Source organism: Argiope bruennichi, chromosome 10, assembly GCF_947563725.1.
Source record: "Argiope bruennichi chromosome 10, qqArgBrue1.1, whole genome shotgun sequence".
In the NCBI taxonomy this organism is placed as follows: Eukaryota; Metazoa; Arthropoda; class Arachnida; order Araneae; family Araneidae; genus Argiope; species Argiope bruennichi.
Window position 1 is genome coordinate 81872013 of NC_079160.1, and position 11378 is coordinate 81883390.

General features: G+C 24.1%; 1 protein-coding gene across 2 annotated transcripts; it reads right to left on the reverse strand.

Moving 5' to 3' along the window:
• On the reverse strand, nucleotides 1-11378 carry LOC129989248 (histone deacetylase 11-like). 2 transcript variants are annotated; one of them, XM_056097638.1, is made up of 10 exons: nucleotides 11070-11378; nucleotides 8572-8699; nucleotides 8227-8366; nucleotides 6098-6198; nucleotides 5792-5908; nucleotides 5081-5263; nucleotides 3814-3910; nucleotides 3228-3297; nucleotides 2394-2502; nucleotides 1-423 (listed from the first exon to the last, which is right to left on the reverse strand). In XM_056097638.1, exons 2-10 carry the CDS (start codon nucleotides 8661-8663, stop codon nucleotides 271-273), a joined length of 1062 nt encoding a protein of 353 aa, XP_055953613.1. In that variant the 5' UTR covers nucleotides 8664-8699; nucleotides 11070-11378; the 3' UTR covers nucleotides 1-270. The 2 variants fall into 2 exon arrangements, with proteins under 2 accessions (XP_055953613.1, XP_055953614.1); XM_056097639.1 differs by lacking the exon at nucleotides 8572-8699 and having other exon boundaries at nucleotides 11070-11377.

Genomic DNA, 11378 nt, shown 5'->3' on the forward strand with positions numbered 1-11378 from the left:
TTGTATGGGATTTCAATATAAAACATTTTATTCATTAATTCTTCAACAAATTTTATTTATTTACAAACATAATGAAAAACCTAACTAATATAATAATTCCATGAAAAGATTATTTACAAACATAAAAGTAAAGCTGAAAGTAAAACAACCAATTAAAACTAAAATGAATGATTTAACAATATTTTTTAAAATTTAATTATTTGGCTCCAAATTTGACAATTTATTATATTTACAAAATTGTTAAGAATTTATATGAATCGCAATTTATCATCATTTCAGCAATCCTTTCTCATGCAAGTTCAATACAGAGTCTGCTATTACTTTTGCAGTACACTTCTGATATCCACCACTTGTAAGAAAGACTACTGGTATCTTATGCTTCCTTGCTAATCTAAATACAATTTCATCTCTTTCAATAATAGCCTAAAAAGATAAATGAATGAAAAATACGAAATAAATATAAAATTTCCAAATAATGTATAAATTTTCATACTTGAATTAAGACATACACATATAAGGCTTTATAACTTTTGTTATCTCATTGATTGAGAAAGGAGGAAAGTGTAAAAATTATCTCAACACTATGCTCTTTTCTATAAAATTTTCTATGAAACTTCACTATATATGAGTTACCAAAACTCTTAAGTTTTGGTTTCTGTTCTGTTTTTCTGTTCTGTTTTATTCTGTTTTTAAACTCAAGTAGATATTTGCTGTCATGAAGTCAGTCATTTCAGACATTTTTTCTTCACATTTTAGTAAAGTGAATTATATTGATTGCAAATTTATTCAAAAAGACACTGTACTATTTGCTGTCATGAAGTCAGTCATTTCAGACATTTTTTTTTCACATTTTAGTAAAGTGAATTATATTGATTGCAAATTTATTCAAAAAGACACTGTACTTATCAAACTAAATATCAAACAGAAATTTAATAAATAATATAAATATAAGAATGGTATTTCTATCTTAGAAAAAAAAAAGCCCAGAGTTACCAATTATGTTTTTAATTTCATTTGGCAATATATTTTATATGTAAACTACATTTTAGATTATACTTGTTAAAGTTCAAAAATACAAAAAAGAACTCGCTTTAATTTTTAGCAGGCGAGGAGAAATGTAACATAACATACACACACAAAAAAAAGCTTTGGTGTTTTAAAAGACTTCAGAGAGAAATATTAATCTGTTAATTTTCTTGAAATAGTGATAACAAAGAAACAGCATAAAGCAAGTTCAATTTACACACTGGATATCTCAATAAGAAAAACAAAATGAAGATATAAACAGTAGTGTAACAACAGGATTTATCAATGCATCACGTCATCTGAGAGGGTACTATGGAAATGAAACATTATGAGTTTATGTTACTTGCTTAATATGATAGAACAATAATAATAATAATATGCCCTGAATGTTATTTATACTTACTAAGCAAAATGTGCTTAAGAAAGAAACATATTCCAGATGTTATGGCACAAAAAATATATATTCAATTATTTTTTCTATCCATTTCTGATTGTTAACAAATTAGAACAATGTTTTTAAATGAATGATATATAATGTAAATTAATTACATTTGTTACATTATCATTTTTTATATACATGTTTAGTAAAGGAAGGTAGTTTTGAAATATTGTTTTAGTTTTCAATTAATTCAGTCAACAAATATTTGATTTATTTGTAAACTTGATTGTATTTTAAAACTGCTTTTTTATATGTCTTTGCAAATTTTATTTTGAAAGTTACTTTATACTCATTATTATGGTATGCATGCATATTTAAAAAATGTTGAGGAAACAATTATCACTATTTAATTTGCAAATTTTATTCAATAGTAATATATAGAAAAAAATGTAACTTTTATCCACATCATTTAAATGTTTACACAAGAAAAAAAAATTGATTTTAGTTGATTGCTTAGTTCTTTAAACAATTTTTTTTATATCCAAAACAAATTATATGTTAAAATGTTTACCTACAGTCATCTGAACTTAAGATCTGATGCTTTTTATATTTGCGATTATATGATGTAAAATTCAAATAATTTCAAAAGTTTATTTTTAGATATTATCTTTTGTTAATGAATCGATATGAAAATAAGAAACTAAGGCAATGTCAAAATACTGAAATCATCATCAAAAGTATTTTGAACATAAAAGATATTCATTTGCAAGAACCAATTCACATTTCTTAACTTTAAATTTATAATTTTTTTAAATATCTGAAACTTAATTTAAGATCCTGTTAAACAATTGAATAATTTAATGCATTTTGATCTTGGCTTATTTAATTATAACAATTATTTTTAATCATAACAATGTTTTAAAATTCTATGTGGAATGAGTATTTTCCCCCTACTAAACATAAAATTAAAAAAATAATAAATATATACCTTTGGAGTTACTGATAAACAGCCTAAGGGATCTCCTTTTAGAATATCTGTTCCAGCATTGTATACCATAAATTGTGGAGAAAATTCTTCAATAGCTTGAGATAGATTTCTAAACAAAAAAAAAACAAAAAAATCAAAACTTTTATTTTTAATTTTTGAAAAAATATTCTCATAAACAATTTTCTCACAAAGTGAAACAATTCTCCTTGACATAATGAGTTAAAGGATAAAAAATAATAATAATAATAATTAAATGTCAATTTTTTATTCAAATAAATTCATTTCACATACATAAATTATCATTACTCTTTCTACATTTAAGATATCAAAAACTGATTCTTTAACTTATGTGAAAACAATTGTCTCACAAATTCAATATGTGTACAGAAATTTAAGAAACTGTACAAATGTCATATTTATATTTGACAATGACACTTTTAACAGTTTTTCTTACAGCAAGTAATGTGAAAACATTTTGTTCTCTCAAAAACTAAGTATTAACTATTTAACTCAATAACCTTTTCTTATTTGTCATTAAATACACATTTTTATTTATTTATTCAGATATTTGGTTATCAATGAATTGTTCTTACATTTCCTAAGATAATAATAAAAGTTTTGCAGCTAAAATATTTTAACTTAAAAAAATAAAGTCAATAATTTTGAGAAATAAAATAATAGAAATGACAAAATATTTCTGTTGCTTATTAACTGCCTACATTTATAAATTTTAAAAAATTGGTAAACAGAAGATATGAAGAATGAAAATATTTTAAACTTGAGGTAAAACAACATGATACCTGCAAATTTCAAAGAAAAGATGTGAATATTTACCTTAAAACCTGTTCTAGATAGTCTATATCTTCAGTCAAATGTCTCAATTCTACTTTTCTCTTAATAGCTCCTGTTACAGAAAGTATATAAAAAATGTTTTAGAAATTATTTTACAAAATTTATTTTTAATTTTATATAAAATTTAATTTTATAATAATTTTCAATATTTTGATGCAATTATTTTTCTATCTAAATAAATGCTAAATATTAAGTATTCTTTCTCAATAAAAACAAAGCCAAACGGCTATTTTTACAAATTATTACAATAGTATCATTATTAATCTGCAATTCGTAGTCAACTTGGAAACAAGTTTAATTTAAATAAATTCCTGTACAGAATTAATAACAATTGAGTCAATAACTAATACAGAAGTTTCAATACATTTAACTAATATAAAAAACATACATGCTAAATTATTTTATACAGTACAAACAAACTAAATTCCAATATCTGTTTTCTCATCACTAAAAGTAAAAGAACATTAAATGCTATTGCTGCTTTCACAAATTAAAAAGTTTTCAATTATAAACAGGTCTTTTGAATTCTAATAATAAGTTTAATTTAAAAATTGTTCATATACAGTACCTTTTGCATGTTCATCGTGTGGATATATTTCTCCATTATAAACATCTATAATATACACTTTTTCATCTCCCATGAAATCTCTCTCATGACCATTACCCTAAAATCATTCATGCAACATTAATTAACATCATCATGCAACATTAATTTTTTAAAAATAAACTCCACTATAATAAATTCTCTTGATATTAATTTATTTTTTTAAAGCAGACAAATTAATAAATAAAAATTTTAAGATTTCTAATTTTTAAGAAAAAAATTTAATATGTGATTAAAATATTTATTCAAAAAATCAACCTAGTTGACTAGCTTGCTTACCTTCAATATTAATTGTGTTTCTTACCAATTAAATTTTTAGTATTATTTCTTGCTCTTTAAATTTTGCTAAGCAAAGTATTTCTGATAATAAGAATTATAAAAGTATTATGGCCATTCTATTTCTTGTACTTTTGTATTTCTTGTATCTGCGATGTCTAATATAAAAGCAGATCCTGATTCATTACACTTATAAAAATTTGAATTTCACACCATAAAAAAATTTTGTGAATAAATAAAATTTTAAAAAATGGGAAGGTCAAAAACTATGTCACTCAGAAAAAAACATAAAAGTCATAAATAATGAAATTACTAATGACTCTTTCAAATGCTTTCTGTAATACTTGTTTCTTAATTTGGGAATTTCGAGGACAAAGCAAAATTATGAACAGACAGATGGATAGACAAATTCCTTACAAATTCATTATTGCTATATCTACTTTCAACAAGTAAATAATATCAGCAGACTAAAATCAAATTAAAAATCATATAATATATGTTCTTGAAAATGAATCCTTATTGTATGTATAAAAAGGAGGATTCCACTAAACATCAACTGAGAGGTACAATTCCAAGTTCATTTCTTTTCTATTCATTCTCAGAAATCTTCAGCTCAAGAATTTAAAAACATACTTATAATTAATTATTTACACTTAAAAGTATTTTCAGGTCTATCAAGAATTAAATGATCCAACACATTAATGGTGGCTGTAGTCAGTGAATAGATCATTCTCTGCAATGAAAATCTTACAAATAAATGAACTCATACTGACTAGATGAATATAATAACTCATTATTAAAGTTCTGAAAATGTTCCATAGAGACAGAGAAATTTTATTCATAAATATGACCCATAAAATGAATTTTTGAAGGATCTGTTGAATTGTAGCTATTATGTATTTTTAGTTTAAATATTAATAATAATTTAAAATAAAAAGGAAAAAAATATCAAAACCTGATGAGCATCCAAATCTAAAATCAGCACTCTCTCAATGGCAGGGTAGTTCATGAAGATGAATTTTATGCATAATGTGATGTCAGCATAAGCACAAAATCCACCACCATCTTGTTTGGAACAATGATGAAATCCTCCTCCAATATTCACGGCCCACCCTCTCTCCATTGCCAATTTTCCTGCCTTAAAATAAAAATTTAAAAAAATATTCACATTTAATAAAAAATGTATAAAAATCAAATTCATAATATTAATTTCATATCTTTTTTAGTTTAGAAATTCTCAAACAACTTTAAAAACACTTTCAAATACAAAGTACAGGAAACAAAATCTTTACCTTGCATATTATTTTTTCAAAAAAAAATGAAATTCATTATTTATATCCCATAAAGGAAAGTTACAAGGATCTAGACTCCTCATCTTTTTTTTAATCCCTGATTACTATGATTATATTGGATTGATATTTCTTTTGAAATTCCATTGTTTACTTTAATTTAGATTAAAAAAGATTTCACTAATAAACGAATTTTTTTTAAAAAAATTAATATTTGTACAAGGTAAAATAAATGCTGCTGTCAAACATATAAGATGCTAATCATTTAATTGAAATCAGCATATTATTCAATAAAATCTTAAACAAAATATTTAAAGATAACTAGGGGTAAACTTTATTTTTTACATTTAAAAAAATATTTTAATTGAAAATATTACCAATATTGTTCCACCCGTCTGATAACGAAAAGGTCGCAGAATTCTTTGTTGTACCAACTTATTAGGCAATGCAAAGAGAAAAGGGATTTCAGTTATTCGAGCAACATAAGCACTCCACTGAAAATGAAATAAAGACAATGTAAATATTTCTTATTGAGTTTTAAAAATATATTAAGTACAGTAATAATGAGACAAAGAAGTGCATTGAAATATTTTAATGATTAATAATAAAGAATTTAAATAATTTAAAAATTATTACATTTAAATCATTGAAAAAACATTATTATTAATTATTGTTTAGTTTACCTTAAGTTTATTTAAATATGATGCTGGATGAACAACTTGTAAAACTTCATCACTTGCTTCACGGGGTTCAACAGACGTATCTTTTTTAATAACTCCAGAACCTATATTAATAAAATTAATGATTGGATAATTTTTTTTTTTTTTTTTTTTTTGCACATGATTTCTAAAAATTGCAAATCTGGATAATGTTTAAATATGTAATGATTATTGATAAAATGCAATGATTTTAAGAGTAAGTATTTTTCAAATTCAATCGATATCTTTAAACACTAGTTAGTCCTTTTTAAGCCACAGTTGAACAAATATATATTTTTATCAATTTCAATAAAATTTAAAAATTAGCTATTGATGGTACCAAACTAATTGAAATCTAAGTTACCTTTGTATTTTTATAGAAGATTTTTCAAATTTATTTCTAATTTTTTCCCTGTCATTTAATAATTCATGTCATTATTAATATTGCACTAATATTTCAAAAAGTATTTTTACTACATTATTAAAAATATCTAAATTTCACAATATTTTCAATAAAATATCAATTAGTCAAAAATCAATTTCAATAATCAAATTAAAAATTCTTAAATTGGTTATTTACCATTCTTCACACCCGAAGCTTGCCAAAAAAGTAATTTCATGAACAAATGTTCTATTACCATGTTCCTCCTAGGGAATCGCCTAATAAAACTAATGGGAATGGTCTTCCCAAAACTTTCTCACATGTTCTCTAATTAAAGTATTATCACAAAAAAAAAAGCCTTCCATGGAGTTGGTGTACAAAAACTATGAAATATTAAACTTTGGATCAATTTAGTATTTTTACTGGATCTAGTGTGTTATCCATTGCAAGTATTTTAACAATTAATTCCTGGCATGTGGTTAATAGAATCTGAAAATTTGTATTTTAGATACTTTTTTCACAAATGAGTGAAACAAAAAGATACAAAACTAGACTTATAGACACTAAATCCAATACCAAATTTATATATTTAAGTCATTGCATTTACATGTTTCCGAAAACAGAGATCAATAGATGATCAAGCCTTTACTGAATTTTGCTTAAAATTTGATACATTTCTACATGTGTATTAACATCCATCTAGCTGTCTGTATTTTATATTAATTGTGTTAACTTATGATCTAACAAACAGCCAGACAAACTTTCTCAAACCCAATTTAGTTAAAAATTTGATAGAAATCTATAAATTTTGTAAAGACCACATACCAAATTTCATCTATCTGAAAACTTTTTCGAATTATCTTTATCATAGACAGTTTTTTTTAATGTGTTTTTTGTACTCAGGGAGGTCTAAAACATGGAGATTCGTCAAAATCTCGAATTCGAATTTTTCGGCTATTGCAATATCTTCTCTATACTTTGTATACAAGGATATAAAAGCTGATCTTATGCAACCAGAAATAGATAATTTTCCTTAATTTAGAAATTAATAAAATAATTTGAAGCTTCTGTTGATGAAACATGGTCTACTTGTAATAAAAGAAAAGATCCAAAAATGAAAACTCAAAATGCTTCTTTCATCAAGCATATATATATATATATATATATATATTTATATTTAACTGACTGCTAGTTACAAAAGTACTATATTTATCCTAAATGATATTGAAAATGTTTTATAGACAACATTTAACTTCAGAACAATTATTGATAGTAAAAATAGGCACAAAACATTCTGAGATTCCATACTCAATATATACTTTTCACAACAGAACTTTAACACGTTCACTGCCACGGTTCAAACCTGATATCCGGGCCTTCTGTCTAATTAGATGATCCCTTCTTTGCTATCTTTTAACTGCAGCAGAGAAGGTGTCATCTAATAATATAGATGGCTTGGTACAATTATATATTATCTGCGACATGCCAGCGGCAGCGAATGTGTTAAACAAGTTAAGACTTTTAAGTGTGTTTGCAGTTGCAGAGATATTTGACAATGCCTTTAATAGATAAAAATAATTCTACATGATTAATATGTCCTAAGTAAAATATTTTAATTTAACATTGTTTCAAAGAATTTTTTTTCCCCTATAGATAGAATCATAGTAATTTAATATTTAAGAACATTCTTGTAATAAAAGGAAGAAAAAGAGCAAAAAATTATTTTTCTTACCTAACAAAAGATTATAAACTTTTCCCCATTTCTCAGAATCAAATGGATGCAACTTTTGTAATCCCATAAATCGAATATTATAATGTGGGGAATATATTATTGGCAGTTGATCTTCGTTAATATCAAAATAAACATTCATTCTTTAAAAAAAAGAAGAAAAATTTTCATAAATATTTAACTCCAAATTATTTCAGATGTCAAATTATTCATAAAAAAATCTGTAATATTTGTATTAAATAATTCATATAATATCCAAATTTCTTTCACTTGCATAGTAAACAAAGAAAAAAAATCGTATTTAATTAATTAAATAAAATGAGAAATTTTCAAACAATATGTGCTTACCTATTACTAGTTCTAAAAATGTTTTGTTTTCTAAAGGAATATATGCCAGGCTTTTTTTTTATAACATAATTCTTTCTTTCTTGACATTTCATAACAGTTATAACAATTAGAAAAATCAAGGGAATAAACTGAAAATTAAAAAAAGCAAAATAAAAGCACACCAAAAGAATAAATGCAAGTATTATGTCTGAGAATGTGATTTTATAAATGAAAATTTCAAAAGTTAAAGTATACCAAATAAAAAAATAAGGAAAAAAGAAAAAGAAGGGAAAAAAATATGTCAACTATAATAATGCATACAATTTTATAGATCACTGAAATGCCATAGAGAATAAATTTGTGTATCAAAATATAAGGAAAAGATCCATGCTACTTAAGAGAATAAGAAGTAATGCTCCATATTCAGAAGCAATTCAGTCACTAATAAATTTCATTATATATTTTATAGCACTAATACTACAACTACCACCAAAGAGAAAATGCTTAAAAATTAAAAGAATAAGTAAAAAGCATATGAAATAATTGATCATAGAAAAATAAACAGGGTCCTATAATAAATAATTCACAACATTTATTTAAATATTATAAATTGACAATTTTTAAATTAGTGTAAATCCTAAATTAGGAAGAAAAAAAATTATAATAATAGCTTTTGTTAAAAACTGGTCATGTTTTCATATTAGGCAGGCATTAATATATCAAAATCGAGTATAAATTTGATAATCTGAATAAAAATTAAAATGTGTTACTATTATACTTGACATTAAAATTTATTAATTCTAAAACTAGTTTTATGTTATTATAGTCAAATAATATTAAATTAAAAAAACTGGCTATCAATAGATTTCAATTCTGAGTCTCAATGCAATGTCTTGCCTGATGGTAAAGATAAATTCAAGGACATAAGCTGTCTGAAATTTTAAACATTTCAGAATTCCTATTCAAGTTTGTAGTTTATAAAATTTAACAACTCACACTTGGCATTTTATCTCTTAAATTCTAGCTAATCAATGTGATTCTAAAGAAAAACAAAAAACTTGTATCATAATTAATTTGCAGCATTAAATGATCATTCCTAACATAAGGGTGGTCCAAACAGTATAAAATAATCATTCCAATTATATAAAAGAATAATTGGGATTTTATTTCAAGATATAGAAATAGAGCCATTATTTATATATATATATATATATATATATAGTTTTAAAGCAAAACATTTAACATTATTTTATATAATTTGAAATAGCACCATGACACAGATACAAATATTCCTAGTTTAAAATAATTCTATTAAAAAGGCAGAAGTTATATTTTTATAAAATATTAAAACTTAATTATATTTCACATTTGAATGATATTATGAAGCACAACAACATTGTCATACAATATATTAACACTTAATTTTTTGTTTCCTTTTTTTTAATATTTAAATTAGGGCAGCTTTTTGGGGGAAAGAGAGAAGACATCATTTGGGAATTGCAACACTTGCATTTTTCTTCTTTAATAATTGAAAGTTTAGTATGATAAGAAAACTATTTAAATGCATATAGCAACTTTTCACTGAATCCTTCAACTTTTAAGATACAAATAGGAACTATTCATATTAATAATTGGTGATAAGGAATAACTAAAAAGAATATCCTCTGAAAAATGTAAAAACATGATTAGCTGGTGAAACTATTGGATGGAATTTTAAGATTTATGTCATACAATTTCATGTTGGATCCTATTTCTACCATTTTTCCAGCTATTTATTTAAAACAGGGGATAAAATACATTTTACAGACAGCATACAACTTAGTATAGTACAGGTTGGAAGCAATATCTGAGTATCAGATGTTGAAGTATGTTTTGTGATGCTGCATATTGTAAGTATTCCAAAGCAAAATCTGAAAAAAAATTTCAGTTCTTCTCAACGTATTAAAGAGAAACTAAAATAAAAATGAATCAAACATTACTTATTATTTAAAATCATTTCATTCTTAGCTATTCAAATCACATTTCTAGAAATTCTAGAAATAAATCTTTGCTAAGTAAAAATATTAATTTAAAAACCAAAAAAATATATATAAAAAACCATTGCAATTGTTTTGAAACAAATAATAATATTGTTTATAGAAACAAACTAATGAAAAATAACATAAAAAATTAAGTAGTTCATAAATATGAATATTACAAAAACGATCTAATCCATGAGAAAGCTTAACTCAAATTTATATAAATAAATAAATATATATGTATATATAAAACATAAGCAAAAAATACATTAAAATATACCAATAAAATTATTATAAAAGTGTAAATTTTTTCCTTGTTAATGTGAAAAAAAAAATATATTCACTCTACATTCCGCTGGAAGAGCATTAATCAATTTTTGGATTTCATAAAATGACTGTTTAATAAAAAAGAAAACATTAAGGAATGCTATTTCAAATCACCAGAAGATACAACGGCATTAAACGAAACAAAATTTTCAAAGCGATCTAATCTATACAAACCTTAACTATTGAAAATAACGCTAATACTTCTGCAAATAATGTCTAATTATGAAAACAGAAACCAACTCTATTTCTTATTCGAGTGGTATACTTCTGCGCAGTGAAAGCTGGATTAATGCGCATACGATTGTGCGGGAATTGAAATTGAAATTGTTACATTATTGTACTAAATTCTTAGAGCCCCGTTCATGCCTTGAACGTCGTTTACGTTTGAAATAATTTAAAAACTTTTTATAAACCATCTTCCGCTGAGTAAATATCTAACCTTCATTTCAATTCAGATTTGGACGTAGTTTGCGCATGCGTAGC